At 34.8% G+C, this 20,928-nt stretch overlaps 1 protein-coding gene across 5 annotated transcripts; it reads right to left on the reverse strand.

The window, feature by feature from the left end:
* Positions 1–623: 623 nt before the first annotated feature.
* On the reverse strand, positions 624–20,902 carry GIN1 (gypsy retrotransposon integrase 1). Of its 5 annotated transcripts, none has more exons than XM_031448769.2 (8): positions 20,830–20,902; positions 14,075–14,220; positions 12,266–12,459; positions 10,740–11,045; positions 8,839–9,030; positions 8,567–8,743; positions 7,785–8,070; positions 624–1,314 (listed from the first exon to the last, which is right to left on the reverse strand). In XM_031448769.2, exons 2-8 carry the CDS (start codon positions 14,214–14,216, stop codon positions 1,061–1,063), a joined length of 1,551 nt encoding a protein of 516 aa, XP_031304629.1. In that variant the 5' UTR covers positions 14,217–14,220; positions 20,830–20,902; the 3' UTR covers positions 624–1,060. The 5 variants fall into 5 exon arrangements, with proteins under 5 accessions (XP_031304629.1, XP_064338916.1, XP_064338918.1 ...); XM_064482846.1 differs by lacking the exon at positions 20,830–20,902 and adding an exon at positions 15,271–15,599 and having other exon boundaries at positions 625–1,335; XM_064482848.1 differs by lacking the exon at positions 20,830–20,902 and adding an exon at positions 14,310–14,368 and having other exon boundaries at positions 625–1,335.
* Positions 20,903–20,928: the final 26 nt, after the last annotated feature.

Here is a 20,928-nt window from a genome sequence, read left to right on the forward strand (position 1 = left end):
CTGTCTCTGCATTTCTTTTCCTCTAGTTCTCTAAATCCTCTCATCAAATCCTATTCACTCTTCAGGGTCAAGCTCAAATCATCCTTCTTCCTTGAGCATAAACCTAAGTTTCCCACCCAGAAATAACCGCTTTCTTTTTTGCCTTCCTAAGTATATTACTTGCACTTCTCTTATGGAATTTAGCATGTAACTTGTAACTTATGTTGTATGTGGCTTATAAGGTCTTTTTTCCTTACCTGACTGTAGGTCCCTTATGAGGATCAGGCACACACAGCTTTTATTTTCTCCAGTGTTCTTAAAAAGTGCTTTATGACAAATATTTGTTGATCAAAGTTATAACTATCATAGAAATTACAGTTTAAAATCTTTATCAGTTATTTTATCATTATTATTTACTTCTTTAAGACAGGAAAAAATGTTATTAATGGAAGCTTTTGACTTCAATATACATTATGGAAACACACATATTTTCAATCCAGTCCATAGTTTTAGATCCTAACCCTGAGCCTGTCTAACAAGGTGAAATTACCAGTATCCAGTAAGAGCCCATTAAACAACTCTAAACTTTTTCCTTTAATACTGTTTTTAGAAGTTTCAATGACACAGAAAGAAGTTTCACTTAATACATTATTATGGTTGAATAAATATTTATTAATCCCATTCTAGGTAGTTCAAACTTATTTTTTTAAAAGGGGAGAACATTCAAAAAAAAAAAGAAAACTAAAGACATAGTACCAATACCAGACAAATATTTGAGTGTTCTGAGCTAGAATTTAGTTTACTTCCTAAGAAGCAAGCATGCTTTGCCTGTTCTTTTTTTTAGAAGAAAAAGTGAATTCTATATATTATATGCTTCCTTCACCTTTATACATATATGCACTGACATTCAAATGAGGTACAACTTTAGATAAATAAATAGTTATAAAATAAATCTTCTGAATTTAGTCATTGAGAGTGTGTCAAGACACTTTTTCTATGTAACATTTTTGAATGGAAAAGATACAAAGATTCAAGGAGATATACTTTCTAAACACGCACTTTAAATAAATGTTGGCATTTACTAACTTAAGTACTCAAGGACTTGGTTTGAAGAGTCCAATAGACTAAAAGTCTGCTTTTCAAGAGTACTATGATCGCCTATCAATGGAGAGATTTTGGCATTTCTGTATTCTAATAGTTCACGATCCTTGCTTGATGTCAGTAGTTCGTTATCGACTACTCCAATAGTTGCATCTTCTACCAGAATATTTGCTTGGTATGCTCCAACTGGAATTTCAGGCAATCCAATGTAGTCATGATCTGCCACTACTGAACCTTGTAAGAGATAAAGATTGTCTGAAAGAAGAAACATTACAATTTGGCCTTTTAGAATTACAATTAAATATCATTTTAAAATTAAACAATGTTAAATGAGGAACAAAATCCCAAGTAATAAAAATTAACTATCAAGATTAATTTCAGGTGGGTTCTCCTGTCTACTAAATAAATCTACATGTTGAAGAATGAATAAAATGAGATACAAATTTGGCAGTTCATATATACAGAATTCAGGAGAGACCAAGAAATTAAAAAGATCCAAGCTTTCCTGTTCTCTTGACCTGTCTTTGGTAGGTGTGGGTGAGGGGGTGGAAGAGGCTGAGAATTATGGTACTGGTTAAAAACAAAAGTTATAAAACTGTATTTTTGATGTTCATGATATCCTTAAATACTTCTGCAAAGCATTTCTGGTGAATTATAATGGGGTCTTGAAAGATATTTTGACAAAGAGAATTGTTAAATCCATACATTTTCAATTTTAAGTAATTTGCTATTTTTTATAGAGTCCATATTAGGACAATGATATCAAATTGTTATAATATGAAGTTATAAACTAAAATGAAGATAAAGTTCCTAGAATCAGGCTATGTGATAGGAATGTGAAAGTAGGAAGGCTACAATGAATCACATTAAAAAGTTTAGCTTACCTAAGTGTGACTTAATACCAAAATCCTCATGAACTCTTAAGGTGTAGCTAAATCCATACGGAAATATTGACAAGAAATTTTCCTTGTCAGCATTTTATTTTATTTTGGGCAAATTTATCATCACTATCAAAAAAGGAAAATGCTTCAAACGGATGTTAAACTGATGGCAAAGCAGCAGCATCTTTATAAATAAAGGTTAATGTATATGAAAGAATTCCTCCCTACTTGATATTTTAATTCATTACAACAAGGAACTCTTCCACCACAGCTGATTAACTTCCTGAAATCCTGCCGTCTCTTTCTGGATTTTCTCCCAAAACATTAACGGTCTTTTAAAGATTTTAATAGCTTAGTCCTCAAATTTTAAGTTCAAGAAATAGCAAAAGGAACATTAATTGCCCATTCAGATTAGAGATCCATGAAAGTTTCTCAAAAAAGATAAATTTGCTAACATATCCTAGAACATGATTCCAACCTACCCATCCTCATACTAATATGTGAAAAGCTCATGAGCCTATTCAACCCCAGAAGTTACAAACTTAAGAATTTTAAATTTACAGACATCAAAAGATCAAACAAAGCTATGCTTTATCCCAAGATATGGCCTAAGTGGACTTGAGTTTGTATGGGCATTGAGTTCTGCCCATTTTGTTCTTCATCAGTCAAAGTGTACTCGGTATTTTAGTTTTGAGAAGTTTCCCAAGTTTAATCCCACCAATTCTTATTAATGCAGAAGTAGTAATTAGATTGAAAATGCTGTTAAAAAGATACACATGTAAATAAAAGTATAGATAACTGAAGGTAGTAAGAAAATGCTTTTTGTACATCGATTGGTAGGGGATGAATTGCTGGACAAGAGAACAATTCTTAAAGATAAATAACTCATGCTACCCGTGAGGAGCGCTCTGTTCAACAGCAGCAAAAAGGAGGAAAAATGATCAGTGAAACTGAAACACTTTTAGAATGTGTTGCTAGAGGTTTAACGACAAAGTTTGCTATTCGCCTGTTAACAGTGGAGAGGGCTAGGTAGTAATTTAAAGGAGACCTGAAAAAGGCTAAGTGTGGTAAAAAGTGTTGCTAATATGCTAAAATATTTCTAATAATCCGTGGAGCATTCTGATAGGTAGGTTCGGGGTCCACATGGTGCTGTGAAGTGCTAGTGACAGCAGCCGCTGCAGCACTTCAGGTATATCCAAACATCTTTGCAGAGATCATCGATGAAGGAAATTTTTTTTTTTAAGCAAGGAAATTTTCTATCTCAAAAATTTTTTCCCATACAGATGAAGCAGGTCTATTTTAGAAGAATATGTCCAGTAAACATGTATCAACAGGGAAAATACAGATAGATGTAAAGCTCTTAGAAGTTATCACTTTTATTTCCTAGAAATGCATTTAAAGATCTGGAGCTTAAGCACCTCCAAGTTACACTGGACTTAGAAACAAATGGACTTTACCAGCCTCACTTGTTTGTAAGAGGAGAGCATCTTCATGTAAGTAAGCGAAAGCAATATATATCTTAATACACACAGACAGTTTTTCTTTTAAATAAGTGAAACTTTAAAGTAACTTACTGTAATACAACTGTAGAGAATAAGGATTATACTCAGCACATTCTATACAAATCACATTATATGTAATGGAAAACTATGGAGATTTTAAGCTTTGTTTGTGGAGGAAAAAAAAACAAAATACTCATTCATTTGGAAAGGTCAGGTATGTTTCAACTCCTACTATGCTCTAAATCTAGTGGAGCCAACAGAAATGCTCTTTAACTTCAAAAAAGATTACCAAAGATTGCCAGAAAGAGACTTTTGAGGCCTTGTATACATGTTGAAATCATACTATATTAGATACGTTGGGCTATAAAATCTATTATTAGAACTATCTTCACCTGCTTCTTTGTACCTTTTTAACATGGCCACTAGAGATTTTAGATTACACATTACGTAGTTTTTGCATTATATATCCACTGGCCGATGCTAATCTAGAATAATCCTGAGTTACGGCTATAGAAAGGAACACAGTAAGTTTTTGCTCTCAAGATACAGAGAGAGGTGAACACACCATACTAAAGGATCTTTTCTACTAAGTCACACTACATGATAGACTTTGCTTAAGTATTTTTATTTTCTCATTCTATTGATTTAGTTATAATTATGACATGTTTGATGGAAGCATTATTTCAGTTTTGAGGAGACTGAATAATAAAGTCTTTAGTTTCTTAGAAGCAGAGGTATTTTCAAGACATTTCAGGAAGGTGTCACCAGCAGTTTTGACATACTTTTCCTTATATAGTTTTAAGGAGTGAAAAATGAGATTAAGAAATAAATTTAAAAATTTCCCTAAGGAGAAAAAGAAGTTAAAATCAAAGCCTGAGAAAGGTCTGAGTGATTTGGATTAATTTATTGCTCCAAATACAAAGAAAAGTGCAAGGTTTCCAGAATGCTTAATTGTTTTTATTCTGAAGAGAGGTGACTAAACTAATCCTATATATGGCCTGATACCCTAAAGCTACTACAATGTGTTGCCATATTAGTACATCTTTTCTCATGATAAAATAACAACAAATAGCTATAATTTGATACAAATAATAGTCAATTATAATAGATAACCAATTCTAACACAGAGAACTAAGGGGCCAAAGTGAGGTGCTTTGCAAAAACTACAGTTGGCACTCCTTCCTTTAAGGTTTGCATCCGAGGCTGGGTGAACCCCCAGTTGGTGGAAGCTGTGAGTGCAGGGGTTGAGACAGGGAGGGGGCAAGGGGCTAGGGGAGGACTGTCCTATGCCATTTTGTATCAGGGACCTCAGAATGAAAGGATTTCGGTACTTGTGGGGATCCTGGAACCGATCCTCGGTGGATACAAATGTGGATACTACATATTTATAAGAAAGTCAAGCTCACGGGCTTGATAATATAGAGACTAAGCTTTATTTTGTTTTGTGAGTGTAGCCCGTAACTGTGGTAGGCAGAATAACAGGCCCCTAAAGATATTCATGTACTAACTCCTGAAACTTGTGAAAACCTTAACTTATATGGCAAAGGAGAATTAAAACAGTGATGGAATTAAGGTTGCTAACCAGTTGACCTTAAAATAGGGAGGTAATCCTGGATTATCAGGGTGGGCCCAACGATAAGGGTCCTTAAATGTGGAGGGGGAAGGAAAAAGAGGAGGGTGGAGTGCTGAAATATGAGAAGAACTCTACCCCTATTGCTGGCTCTGAAGACAGAAGAGGACAACCAGCCAAGCACTGTGGGTAGGCTGCAGAAATTGGAAAAGGCACAGAACAGATCCCCTTCTAGAGCTTCCAGAAAGGAACTCAGCCCTGCCAACGCTTTGATTTTAGCCCCATGAGACCTATGTTGGACTTGTAAGTACAGAATTGTAACTAATAAGCTTGTGTTGTTTTAAGCCACTAAATTTGTGGTAATTGGTTATGGCAGCAATAGGAAACTTATAAAATAATGAAAACCAATTCACAAACTATGAAGAGCAATCAGACCAAAACCTCTGGGGGAGTTGGGGGAGGCAGACACAAATTTATCACAGTAATTCTCACTCAAAACAAAACAAACATAAAACTCCTCAAAATCTATGTCAGACAGAATAGCGGGTCAGTAACAGTTTTCCTTTCAAAGGGAAACATTATGATCACAAAGAAACAGTATGGTATGTCGTAAAGTTTCTTGTTAGTTTTGAATTAACACATAGTTTTGAAAAGGTGCCTGGTATTGAACTAGACAAAAAGGCAAATAGGCCTGCTTAAAATAGCAATGAAGAATATTTTTGACCTAGTACTGAATGTGCTCCCTTTACGTTATGTTCTAGATAAGAATGGATAAGCAGTTGGCAACAGAAGCGTATCTGCTTTGGACAGTGAGTTTTAACAGTTATGAAATCTCAAGGCTGGGAAGAGCAGCAATGCAGATGGACAAATTCATAGTTCTTTAGGCTACACTGTGTTCAAGTCTATGTCAAATAAAAGAATGGGATGACTACTCAAAGACATTCTGTTTGCTTTAAATTTAGTTCTAAGACTCTTTAAAATCAGCTTTTGAGGTGAGAATTTTCAGGAGAAAAAATATGTGGTACCATAGAAAAAGATGATAGGAATCACATTTGTTTTGAATTTCTACAAATAAGAGAAACACAAAACAAGACCAAATAGTAAACAAGAACAAGACTCCAGGATAGCCAGATCAGTACTTCCTTTGATTAACAAAAAAAAAAAAAAAATTTTTTTATCCATCAATCTCAGGTTCTTTATATGTACACTAGTACTAATACTTCAGTTTCCTTTATTTTACTGGAAGAAGTATCTACAGAGAATTCAACCATGAAGCAAAAATTATACTGCCTCTGTTCAGAAACTGTTCTATTCAATCAGATTCTGAAATACTCCGCAGTAGCAAAAAGTCTGGCCTCCTCAAGAAATTCTTTGGCAAGAGCAAGTTGCAAAATGTTGAAATGGATCCTGACACGGCAACACTTTATGCATAAATTTTGTATTAATTAAGGAAGGTTAACACATTAGAAGGAAGCAAGTGCTGAACGCCAAAGATTAAGGGGAAAATCATGCTGAAGAAGAAAGGACAACCTGTACCTGTATAATCTTTTGTTCCTACTTAACTTGCAGAACGGAGAAATCATAAAGGGTAGCTCAGAACCGAGAAGAGGCACAAGGAATGGAAGTGCTCATCTCCTAACTAAGGGAATGAAGGTACTGCGAGCTTTGTGAATTAGAACAGTGCAAGATACGTTTATTACTAGAGCACAACTGTTCTGTCATACGCAGAGAGAAAGGTACTAAGAGCTTTTAACGTGAGAGCTGTGACCCGGATGAGAAGCAGAGCTGAGCTGTTACAGAGCCGCCCCATGGGCTTCATATCCAGAGAAAGAGCGTTATCTATTGTTGTTCTTATAATAATTTACTTAAGACTGTTAAATAACTCAGTTGTTTACATCGTTCAAAAGTGTACTAAATTATATCTTCCATTAATTGTTACATTCAAATAATATTCATGCTTTATCTTTCTTTATAGAAAAAAATTAACTGGCTAAGGTACCAGTTCACCCACTCCAGAGAAACTCTAGGGAACAGATACGACAGGACAAAATAAAAGTCTGAATGAAGTGCAATTTAATCTGAAAGCCATTTCAGTTAGTTCTAGTCTATGAAAAATGGGATTAGAGAGATCAGGGTATCTTGAATATTCAGAAGCATACTTGGGGGCACATATCACTTTGTATAGGGTGCTACTTCCTCCTCTTACAGCGCTTTTTAGCATTCTGAATACCTCCTTCTCTCTGTATCCCCCATGATGTGCCTATGATGTAACATTAAAAATTAATCACATTTTTAAAGTCCCCTAATATGTTTTATCTCACAATAGAATTCAAGACAGTATGTTTGTTTTTGGCATTATTTTAGTTGTTATCTTTTCATGCTTTGTTTTTTGGCATTATTTTAATTGTTAGCTTTTCATGCTAAAAGTGATAAAATATTCTGAAAATGAAAACAGAGAAGATAGAATTCTTCCTTCTGTGAAACACATTCAGTGTCTCCCATATGAACAGTGGGAAAGTGTATGAAAAGCACACTAGAAATCAAAATAAAATCTCTTAGGAGTCTGACGGTTTCAGGACGCTAATAAAAAAGACTGCCTGGGAACTAGAACTGTACCAAATTTTATAAAAAAATGAGAAGAGAAAACCTAACCAAAGAGGGAGGAAGGGAGGGAGATTTCTTATATTTTTAACTTCTCTCCTCATTCAAAGAAAGTAAAAATGTCAAGAAGTAAAAATGTCAGATAATTACCTTGCTCACTGGACTCTCTTACATAGGGCTTGAGGTGGGACATTTTGATAGGTCTTTTAAGTCGGGTCCCAGTGTTGTCTCTCAGAACAGCACATCCATTCTCTGTAATATAGTCTATGACACAAGGACCAACCCATTCAGACTGGAAACGACCATCCTTCCACCAATTTTTCCTTTGTCTTAAAACTTCATGACCCACTTTTAGATGAAATGGATTTAATTGCTTTGGTTTCTTTTTAACAATGACTTTGTTTTTATTTAGTTCTTTGAAATTGTTGTTCTCCACCTGCAAATGTAAAAGAAGAGAAAACAAAGAAATGAAAGAGCTACAGTTTCTTTAAGGTAAATGCAGATATTACTAATATAACAATGGTTATTTACTGAGATGCTACTAAAAGGTAGACAAGAATCTCATTTAATTCTTAAAACAGCATTTCAAGGTCAGTGTTATTACCCCAACTTTATAAAGAAAATAAAGTAATATGAGATAGAGTAATATGCCCGCGTCAAACAACTGGAAAGCAAGAGCAGGGATCTGAATTCAGTTCTACCTTGATTCCAAAATACATGGTATTGCCATTAATGTCTGTTCGAATTTCATAGCTAATAAACACACTGTTTAACCAAGACAAGCAGAATTCAATAGAAAAAATTTGGTTTAAGGGTATATCATATCTATGTCTGTGCGTGTATGTGGATCGTGGGTGTGTATATGCTGAAATTTTTTTTTAAATCAGTTCACAGATTTTTTTAGATAGTTTTTTTCTATTAAATAGAATCACCTGTCCTGCTGAAGTTGTCTTATTCGCCATTATTTTATCAGCTTCTTTAACTGCACCTAGAATTTTGGCAAACATACTTGTACTATCACCATCCAGTTCACGAAGAATATCTGAAGTCTCAGGCACGTAAGGATTTCGATTAAACATTTGAAAATATGGTGTATTTTTAGTAGGCTCCTATTTTAAGGAAAATAAACAACAATTTGTATTAAAACATGTAGCCAAGAAAATCATCATAACTCAAAAGTATGGAATTCTCAAAAGGCACCTACCAAGTGAGTAGCGTTGAAGGCAAATGAAACAGCTGACAGGTGATCATCCCAGTTGTTCGGGTAGTCAGCACAATGCTTGGAAAGAAACATTCTGATCATGCTAGATGTACTTTCATTCGGAGTAACAGTTTGGGAGGCATGAGAAATTACAATCTGCTTTGTGCCAAACAATTCACACAGTTCAACATTGATCTGAAAAATACATAAAAAATAAAGCTGATCTGGAAGTTTCTATTTGATTTTTCATTTGTTTAAATTTATTAAATAATCTTTCCCTAACTCAATGTATATGTGGTATCAGCTCTATCATTTTAAACATGGTTACCAAAACCTGTGCCAAGAGGCCCCCTTAATACATGTTGGACACCCTGAAAACTACTAGCTTGAGGTAGTTTATGATTTCAACCTTAGATAAGGCTACATTCCTTTTGATGATGTTTTATCTTTACAGAACTGGTATTTTTGATAGGTGCTATGATAAAGCAACTACTGTGTAAAAATCAACGTGAAACAGGAAGTGAGGATGGCAGTATCCAGTCTGATTCCAAGGTTTCAGAAGCTGAGCAGTGCTCAACAGGTACACACATCTCATTAAGTAAGTAATTGTGGCTTTTTAAGAATGAAATGAAAATTGGTTTTCTTTCAATTTATGAGTTTTTTTTTAAACGGCTAAGTGGTTAGGTCATAAATATTAAGTTGTTTGGACCTGTGCAGAAAAAGAGTTAACACAGCAGAACTGAGGCTTCTATCCTTTGAAAGACCTGTTTACAAGGCTGGCCCCTGGCTGGTGTGTAGGAACTTGGATTTTGTGAGGGTTTCCGCCATTCCCTAATAAGGGTGGCTCACAGTGCCTACACTGTTGATACAAACAAGATGGCTTATGCTGAACACCTTCTTTTCTTTGAGTATCTAGAATTTTCAGTACATGCCAGATAGAGGGTGTCTATGTACCAGCTTCCAATAAAAATCCTAGCACTGAGTCTCTAATGAGCTTCCTTGCTAAACAACATTTTACACGTGTTGCTACAACTCCTTGCTGGGAGAATTAAACATGTCCTGTGTGATTCCACTGGGAGAGGACATCTTAGAAGCCTGTACCTTGTTTCCTCTGGACCTATCCCCATGAGCCTTTTCTCTGATGATTTTGCTTTGTAGTCTTTCATTGTAATAAATCTTAGCCATGAGTATGCTATTCTGCTGAGTTCTCCTAGTGAATTAGAAAACCTGGAGATAACCTTAGGGACATCCCTGGCACAAGACCTAACTACTTGCTAAGTATAACTTTAGGTGTTTCTTTTGGACTGAGATATCAAAGGTGATGTAAACCTAGACAGTCTGGCTATCTTCTTATCCCAGTACCCTGTCAATTATCAAAATTTTAAAATATGCCTCAAGTGTAGTAGTTATATTCCTTTTTTTGAATTTTCACATATATTCCTGCCTGCTTATTCTTTCAGGTTAACTTTAATCTGGATAAAGGCCAGGGCAAGGGGAAAAGCTCCCTCCTTTAATGCTGATTAAATTCGTTAATTATATAAATCAATTTTGATTTTGGAAAAATTGATGTTTTTCAATATTGAATAGTCTCATTCAAGAACATGATATATTTCTCCCTCTACATGTCAATCACAGAATTTTTAAGCTAGAAGCAAAAAAAGACTATTTGATCCAACCTCCTCATTGTAGTTTGCAGAAACCTGAAGATAGGTTTTCAATTACTTAGTGGCACAGTAGGTACTAAAATCCTGGTCTCTTAACTTAAGTTCAACTACTATATAATATTTAACTTCTATATCTGTAGGAATTTATCTAAACTTATTAAACACCATATAATAAGGTGTGCTGGGCACTGAAAAGTGAGTAAAAGATGCTCCTGGATCTAAGTAGTTTATTTGTCTTACCTGATGAATGAACTCATCTCTTTGGTCCATTATTATTTTCTGAGGAGGTCCATATAAGAAAAATATATTGATAATAGCTTTAGAAATTTCTGATGCTGAAACATCACACAGAGGCAAAATCACAACCCATTTTGTGAACAAATCTGTCATGATTATAGCATATACATGACTTCTGTTGCTTGTATGAAATGGGCCCATCAGATCAACAGTAACTATACTCCATGGACTCTCCACCTTGAGATGGTGCTGTTTAGGTGCTAGAATAACTGTATTTTTTGCCACTTGGCAATGCTGACAAGCATACACCTATAAAACAGGCACACAATAAAGAAAAGATACACAAATGTTAATGTGTTCAACATAATGAAAGCAGTTGTATAAATCTGAACTTTAAAATGGTTGATAGGTACTTTGTGTTTTGAAGGAGAATCTTCTGGACTGTTCTCAATAAAATAAACCCTTCTACTCAGAATGATCAGCAAATATCACTTGCTACTACTATTCAATGACCATCTTAAGGGGTCTTATTCATATGGAACAGAATTCTGGTTTACAATCAATAAATATTTATTAATTGAATAGATCTTAAAACAAGTTTGCTATAAGTTTAAATCAGTATGTGAGTATACAATTTCTGTAAGAAAGATTTTTTTATTTTAAAGTTACCACTCTAATAAGTTCATTCATTCATCTATTTAATAAAATTTAAAACATAATTTTACTTAAAAAATATTTATAGATGCCAGAAACTCCTCTAGGTCCTGGGAGAAGAAATACACAAAAACAAAGCACAGGCTGCCATGGAACTTTCATTTGAGTGAGATGAGAAGAGGGCAACTGATCAACTATGGATGGTGCCACTCACTGTTAAACATATTTCTAGAATTCCACTTTGGAAACTACTTTCAAGCCAACTCCTGAACAAAGTTTTTAAAATGATCTTATTGTACTATAGTTAGTTTTGATCAAAATTTTTATTTTCTAACTTAATTCTAATGGGTTATAAAGTTATAAAACTCAGACTAATTTCATCATCTTCAAAACTTGATTTTGCATTTGGCTGATTTTAGGTTTCTGCCATATTTGATATTTTCTACATCAAAATGATACAGGCACAAAAGATGAGAGCACATACTAGGCCTGACTTATTATGAACATATGCTCCTCTCCAAAAAAGACTGCCACTAGAGAGGTAATGATTTATTTTTAGTCAAAGGAATTTCAGCCCCATTTAAATTCTGCCTACACAAAGTAGTTCAGTGATGAAAATTTGGTCTAAATAATCTATCTATAGTATTTTCAAATGTTTAAATAATGCTTTGTTCTAGTTCAAATTATACTTTAGTGACTTCAAAGTCTGAAAGGAGAAAAAAAAAAAAACTCCCTTTCAATGTCTTTGTGCAAAAACTATCCATACAAAAAATACCTAATGAAAAGTGATATCTAGGTTAATCTGGAGCAATAATGAATTTTAGATCTATACTACAAAGACATTATTCAAAATATTCTGAATACAGAAGCCATACCCACTGTTTGACATCATTGGTCACAGAAGTCCAATAGTAACTGGATTCCACTAGAGTAAGGGTTCTGGATATGCCATGATGGGCTCCAGTATCATTTTCATGGCATTCTCTTAGGACTTTCTTTTTTTCTTCTTCTGAAACAATTACCAAACGATTTTGTTTTCTGTCTTTTCCAACATAAAACAGCTTTTTTTCTGGAATAAATAATACCAAAAAGATATAATTGCAGTTTTTAGAGATCTATATAGTTTTAAGATAATCATAGCCTATTGTCAAACCATGAGGGTATTTTTGTTAAATCTTTTTCTCTCTAAGACAGAATATTTGTAATAATGTTACCATACAATCTGAAAGGGCCTCAGCTGTTACACTTAATAGAAATGTAGGAGAACTGCTGTGTTTTGTAGCTGTCAATACAAGCAGTGCTAGCTGTTCATCAAAGCACATGATAAATATGAAAGTGTGAAATAATCTTTCTATGGGAGTACTCAATCTAGAAAATAGAGTGCTTGCAGCAGCACCTCCTAAAAATGGCATGAATTAGCAAAGAAATTATGTACAGATAAGCAACTTCTGGAATAGAATTTTCCAAAACAGCATTTTATCATCACTGTAGTTTTGTAAGCAACTACCTCTCTTAAGTTTTTCTGGATTTGAGTAGGAGGTAGAGTTGGTAAAGCCAAGAAAGTGGGAGGACCTTAATCCTCAGGACAGTTCTCTGTTTCCCCCTGGAGACTTCTGAGAAGGTTCTACGGCTGGGAAGCAACCAGGGCAGGGAGAGAACCGCCACCTCTCCAGTGTTGATAAGTAAATATTCACACTCCAAAATACATCATTAACCTACTAATGTGTTTAATTAGGAACATGCTGAGTGGAACATTCCTTACTTGAGTTAGAAAGTAAGCAACTAAGGGCAGGAGACTTATCTATCTTATTCATCAACTATCCTCAAGGCCTAAAATGTGACTAGCACATAGTAGGAACTCTGTAAACATTGTTGCATAGATGATTAAATGAATGAATGAATGAATCCTCTCTTCAGTCTCGGATGTAATAGGTGTGCCTGTACTTAAGTTTAAGGGAGTTATCAGAAGAGGTATACATAGGGAGAAATGAGCAGGTGTTTATTTATTATCTTAGAATTTTCTTGACCTGCTTTGAGAGAAGTCCGATTCTGTACCTATAGGTGAAACTCTCATTAATAACACCAACATTCATTTAGTCATCTGGTGACTGTACTTCTTGCTTATCTTATTCCACACTTCTCTTCTCCTTTGGAGGAGGAGGAGAAAGAGGGGGAAATTATCATACTCTTTCAAGATAAACAGTCTACCTTTCAAATATTTAATTCTTTCAGAGGAATTAGGAGTTCAAACATAAATATGATTCTGAGACTACTTAACAGCAGTGGGAGGGAGAAACTACAGAAATAAGTATAGTAAGCAAGTTAACTTTGTCATCACTTCCATGTTACGGATCACATAAGTTCCTCATTGAGAGTGACATGAGCACTTGGAAGTGCGCCAATAGAGTAGGACCTACCTGAGGACAAAAGCAGGAGAGGTTAATTTAGTTATTTTGTCTTTTCATGTTATCATCTATGACTTAAGATGCCCTTTTCAGGCTTACTGGCCTTCAGTCAGCTTCAGTGTGATTTTCATTTTGCTCTAGACTGAGTGGCATTATCAATTTAACTGGTAATTGTTAAGCAACAACCAATTACTACAGAAATTCCCGGGATCCCACAAAGAACATGTATGGAGAAGCACTCATATAACCCCTATACTAAAACTTGGGGGCATTAGCTACCTTTGAAGAGAAATTTTTTTGCTGCTCTTCTTATGCCACTTCTCTCACTCGGCAGTGTAGATGGATGATATTCACCAGTTCGTTTGTAATATGCAATCTGTTTAAGATGAAGATCACCATTTTTTCCATTACGAACCATCATGAACCTAGGTAAAAGGTATTTAAAGATATAATTTGAATGATAAACTAAGTCAGTTGCTATTTAAGTTCAAGCCTCTGTCATATTTCTGCTTACGTGTGAATTGAACATTCCCGGAATGTTATCTGTGACAGAGATAATTGTAGTACAGAAAAGGAACTGTGTGATGTATATGAACTAAAATATTCAAATGCTATTTTTGAGATAAAACATGACACATTATCTTGTCTCTTTCCATGTGAAAAGAATGACTGAAAATTTTCCACACTCTGTGAAAAAAGGAAATGAACAAGTACACTTCAAAAAGTTTTATTTAAAGTCTCTCATTACCATCAATTGAAATGTTACTTACATGGGCTGATTCTGTTAGTTTATTCTAAGTTTAATTCACTTTCAATTAAATATAATTTTTTCATTTTATGATAAATGGTTATATGCCCAAATCAAACAAATGTACCTTATCACAGTTTTTAAAACATCTCAAAAATGAATGGGTCAGATTTTAAGACTATCTATAAAACTATAGTAAATAAGACAGTATTGGCATGAAGATAGACAAATAGGTCACTGAAATAGAACAGGGAGTCCAGAATTAAATTCACATGCATGTAGTCAATTAATTTACAACAAAGGTGTTAATACAATGGAGGAAGAGATGGTATTTTCAATAAATGATGCTGAAGCAATTGGATTTCTGTATCAAAAAATGAGCATTAGCTACCTACCTACCTAAATCTTCCACAAAATTAATTCCAGATAAATTACAAACCTAAATGTGGAAAGTAAACTATAAAGCTTCTGGAAGAAAACATTATAAAAGTTCTTCAAAACCTTGGGATAACCAAAGATTTCTTAAACAGGACACAAAAAGCACTATCAAAAAGAAAAATTATAACAAATTGGATTTCATTAAAACCAAACCTGTTCATCAAAAGACATATTAAAAAAGCGGAAAGGCAATCCACAGACTAGGAGAACATATCTCTAAAATACACATTAAACAAAGGTCTCATACCCAACATATATAACAAATCAAAAAGAAAAGGATAAAACTCACCTCAAAAAATGTGGGGAAAATCTTACATGACATTTCAAAAAGAAGAATATCCAAATGGTTAATAAGCAAGTGAAAACGTGCTCAACACCATTAGCTCCTTGGGGCAATGCAAATTAAAGCCACGATGATTTATAACTACTCACTGTCAAAAAAGCTAAAAATTAAAAACATAGACAACACTATGTTGTGTTGTGAGGACAGGTAACTGAAACTCTCACACATTGCAGAAGTGTAAAATGCTAGAACTACCTTGGAGAACTCACAGTTTCTTCTTAAGCTAAAAAATGTCTACCCTAAGGACTTGGCAATTCTATTTTTAAGTTTATATGCCAGTGAAATTAGTATATGGCAATCAAAAGATGTGTACAAAAATGTTCACAGATGCTTTATAGTCATAACCCCTAACAGCAAACAGTAAAGGCATCAAGAGGTTATTCTAGTCCTTGTTCCGTAGACACTTCTGTTTTCCAGTTCCAGGTTGCTCTAAATCTTAGTGTTTTTCGAACCAACTATGGTGAAGCACGAGTTCTCCCCAACCCTAATCTGTCACAAAAGACCCCGTGATGCCTTTATTTTCATGCCTTCCTATCTACAGCCTTTCCCTCTGCCAAAGGATTCTCTGGCAAACTTCTACCCTTCATCAATTTTCAATTGTGTGGTTTCAAGTGGGGAATATAGACTGCTGGACTACCTATCCATTTGCCTGCCTGTCATTCTAGCTCTGTATTAATTCTCCTTAACTCTTAAAAAGGCAACCAACAAACAAGCAAAAATCACTCTATTTTATTTTCATCTCTAGGATACAGTGGCACAAGCTCTTCCAAGTCCAAGAGACAGACTTGTCCTTCCTCAGTTTAGATCAATTCATTATGGTCTATATTCTGTAAAATTTATAATATATATGACCCAAATTATTTTTTTCTCTTAATGGCTTTGGGGACCACCAGTGTTCTAAATCATCTAAAAGAAAACTTTAAAACATCCCATCTTAGCCACTGGAAGCATAGTATCTGAAGGAAGACAAGGTTTATTTTTAAAAAAAGATAAAATCTTTTGTTGCCTCTTTTTCAAGGACCAGTAAAGGTTGAAAAGTCTCCTGCAGGACATTAAAAAGAAAAGTGGAGAAGCCTTTTCAAGCCTCTAAAAACCCTTCAGGAGCAAAAGACCAAACTCTCACACCTCAAAGGAAGTACTCGTCCCAAAGCACAGAGGGGTGGTTAACTGTAACTAGTAGAAAAAAAACTGACCACTGGAAAACATCAGTGTCTTCATAAACCACAGCGACGTCTATACTTTACCCTTATACTTAAAAACATCTCTCTTCTAAGTTCCCACAGCAACCCTCCCTGCAGTTTCCCTTCTCTGGGGTCTTAGTCCATTTAGTCTGCTCTAATAATACCATAGGCTGTGTTGCTAATTAACACCAAACATTTATTTCTTACAGGTCTGGAGGCTGGGAAGTTCAAGAGCAAGATGGTGGATTCGGTATCTGGCGAAAGCTTGCCTCCTGTTCACAAATGGTATTTTTGCTACATCCTCACATGGTAGAAGGGGCTCGGGAGCTCTCTGAACTCTCATAATTTTATAAGGGCACTTATTCCATTCTTGAGGGTTCTACCCCATGAACTAATTGCCTACCAAAGGCCTCACCTCCTAATACCATCACATTGAGGGTTAAGACTTCAACATACGAATTTTGGGGGAACACGAGCATTCATTCTATAGCACTGAGGTAACTATAGTTACTTACTAATGGCATGCATGCACCTCTGGTCAGTGTACAACTTCTCAAACTTTGGAATCAGATTAGACACTGCCACCCCCATTTCCTTTTCCATACTGATTTTCATGCAGTATTTGCATTATTATTTCCCCAAACCTACTTTTGCAAAAGATATGAAGAAAGGAATGCAGTGTGACACAATGATGAAAATGTGAACTACTTCAAACTTACAGTCCACACGGGATATGATAGATGTTAAATTAAGTACAGTTCGGTTTCCTTTGAAAATTTAAAATGTTCCATGGCACCCTGTGAATTCACTATGATGTTCTGGGAAGCCTTGGCATATAGTTTGAAAATTGTGAGTTAAGACATTTAACAAGTAAATACAAACTAGATTTATTAAGTTAAACTTTTGCATGTTAAGAAAAGGTTGTAGACTGGTAACACTGATGTTTATAAATTATAGGTCACTCAAGAGGTACAGACAAATTTTTTGGCAATCTTTTAACTGGAACCAAAATAACCTAGCAGATAACAATGTTAAGTTCTCTAAGTGTATAACAAAAAGCACCTATCAGGTCAATTCCTTATATTTCTTTTCTAAGCACTGCCTAAACAAAGAAAAAAAGGCAAGAAGTAATTTCACAGAAGAATTAGGTTTCCTACTTCAATTTCTCTTTGTAAAGTTAATTTTTATACTTTTTAAAACATGCATATCATTCTTGACAATGTATATTTCTAGCTTCCAAAAAGTTTAGGAAATAAGACTTTCTAATATGGAAGACCAACTGTTACTAACAGGAGATTTAGTTTATTTCATTATTTCTATTCTTTGGCATCTTTCACACAAATATAATATAGCAAAGGATATTAAAAATATATTAAGTGGGGAGGATATAGCTCAGGGGTGGAGTGTGTACTTAGCATACATGAGGTCCTGGGTTCAATCCCCAGTATCTCCATTAAAACAAACAAACAAACAAACAAACCTAATTACCTCCCCCCCATATATATATTTAATCTTCAAGAAGTAGGGATATATGAACAGCTTTTTGAAAATTAAATATACTGAAAAATTAATCTTGACTAAAGAACACATGAATATAGTAGCGCTGAAAGGAGGCCCAGAGATTATAATTCAGTCTCCCACTTCCCAGATAAGAAAAAAGACTTCAAGTGGTGAATTTAGATTGAAATTGACTGGTAAATTATAATACTCAACAATGGAAGTAAATTATTCCTTTCTGAAATAGCATTTAAAAATTCCCATGTAGGCTTCTGTCTAGAACATAGAAAGCTGGAAAACGAGTAATTCCCACCCTAACAATGAGAAAAAAAAACTGGATAAACTCACTAAGGTATCAGTTTTCCCCAAATTGGATCTATAGAATCAATGCAATGCAACAAGAAACCTGGTTTCAAGACTTCCTTTAATTCTCTAGTAATCAAGACTGTGTTGTGTTGGCAAAATGACAGCCATCGATCTACGGAACAGAACAGTGTCCAGAAACATAGCCACACAGAAACAGTGAATTGATTTTTGACATAGGTGCCAAGATAATTTAATAGAGGAAGGATAATATCTACAACAAATGATGCTGGAGCAACTAACCAAATATCCATATGAAAAAAGATGAATCTGAACTCATACTTTACACCTTCTGTAGAGGTTAAAATTAATCACCATGAGTTACAGACCTAAATGTAAAACCTAAAGCTAAAGAACTTCTAAAAGACAACAAAAAAACTTTGTGAGCTTGAGTTAGGCAATGACTTCCAGACAGCACCAACAGAAAGAACCATACGTAACAGAAAGATGAAAACTTCTTGGTCTTTTGAAGATACTGCTAAGAAAACAGAGAAATCACAGCCAGGAGAAAATATATGCAGTACACATATATAATAAATAACTTGGGTCCAGAATTTATAAAGAACTCTCAAAGCTCAATAATAAGGAAAAAAATCCAATTTTTAAAATAGGCAAAAGATGTGAACAGACACTTCATCAAAGAAGGTATGATTAGCAAATAAACACATGGAAGATGTTCAGCACCACTAGACAATGAAAAATGCAAATTAAAACCACAAGAAGATATCACTATCCATCCAACAAAATAGCAAAAAACAACAAAAACAAAACAAAACCTGGCAATACTCAATACTACTAAGGATGTAAAGCACTGCTGGTAAAAATAAAAAATGGTGTAAATATGGCAGAAAACAGCTTTAACCCAAGAGAAATGAAAGTATATGTCCACATAAAAATCTGTATATGAATATTTCTAGAAGCTTTATTCATAGTATTGAACCCAGGACCTCCATTAGAAAAACAAAAGTCTAAAGAAAAAAAAAGTTTCCTGCTAATGTTTGGTATTTACATACAGGAATAACTTAAAGAACCAGTAGTTTTTTCCTTTTCAAAAGTACATTCGCTATTTGGTCCCGAGAAACCGCCCAATTGAGCAGTCAATATGAGAAAATGGCTTTAAGCTGTAATATTCGGAATAAACATAAATATCTTCTTATACTCAAATATTATTAAACAAAGGTATCATTTATAAGGGAGAATTAAGTGGTTTGAGTTATAAAAATGAAGTCTACATTACACCTTTGGATATGCTCATATTTTCAAATATTCTTTTAAAAATAATTACTCATGTATTAAAATATATAGGAATAACAATAGGTAGGAAAAGTCGCTGATAACTCCTGATTTTGCAAGAGAAACTGTCAGGGTTAAAGTTGGTTGAGCTTTTTACACTATGGCCCTGATACAACATTAAATGAAATCAAATACTTGTGTGAATACTTATTACTTAATTTCTTAAATAATTTTATCTTGTTTGTACAATAAAGGTAGTTAAGATGATCACTTTACATAAAATCAGGATTTAACTGTGTTTCACCAAGGGCAAAACCTATCAAGACGACCAATTTAAGCGTCTAAAAGGTCACAACATGCATGTGTTCCAACTTTAAAACTTAAAATCTGTAATATTTCAATAAATATGTTTATTTGGGCTCATTAATTTTACTTCTGAATTATTCTTTTTAATCTCTGAAAAATGGAAGAGCACAATTTTATGTCACGATAAAAGACTGGGAAATCTAATTACACGAGACACTTCGCTATAATCTGCTTGACTTCAACGTACAAATTCATTTAACAAAAATGCCTTCATCTCCATATGCATACACATGAAGCCACATAAATGGATTTCCACTGTAAAAAATATTTCTTTAAGTTGGCTTAGACAAGTTTATTTAAAGAAAACCCACACTGAGATAGTCATTTTCCTTTAAAACTACAGGACAAAATTCTTCCTTAAATTCACGTTTCTCCCCACCACAGCAGATTTTAATTGGGGCGAAGGTGTAATAGTTCAGATTAACTGACAACTTTGATAAAGTAAGGGGGAGAATTCTTTACTGTCAGCCAAGTGCCTCATTCAACTTTTGAATTTGCTGGGAATCTCGGATGCTACTTTAAGTGAAGCAGCATTTCTAGAGCGTTTTGGCTACTCGTTAACTAATTCTGAAGGGAAAGGGCTAGCTAAACTTAGCATAAGCAGGAAAACGACCAGTAAGTAAAACTCGGTTACACCGAGTGGGCCTCACCCGAGGCCCGACAACGGAACTCGCCGCTTTACGGCTCAGCTGGCGCGGGCTTAACGTCCGAGCAAGGCCCTCCCGCTCAAGGCGCCTGCGCAATCTCTACGAAGTCAATTAAAGCTTTCCTTAAACCAGTTGACGCGATTGGTTTGGAAATTAATGTCAGGTTACGCCTTATTTTAATAATCATCAAGTGTGAGCATACAAGAACGACCACTCACCGAAGTGGCCCTAAACGCAAGCGTCAAGATTTGAGCTTCCTCTCGCGACTTATCTGGTGCTGCCGGAAGCGGAACTACCCGAGTGGTTAAGAGGGGAGC

Source organism: Camelus dromedarius, chromosome 3 (assembly GCF_036321535.1).
Source record: "Camelus dromedarius isolate mCamDro1 chromosome 3, mCamDro1.pat, whole genome shotgun sequence".
Lineage (NCBI taxonomy): Eukaryota > Metazoa > Chordata > Mammalia > Artiodactyla > Camelidae > Camelus > Camelus dromedarius.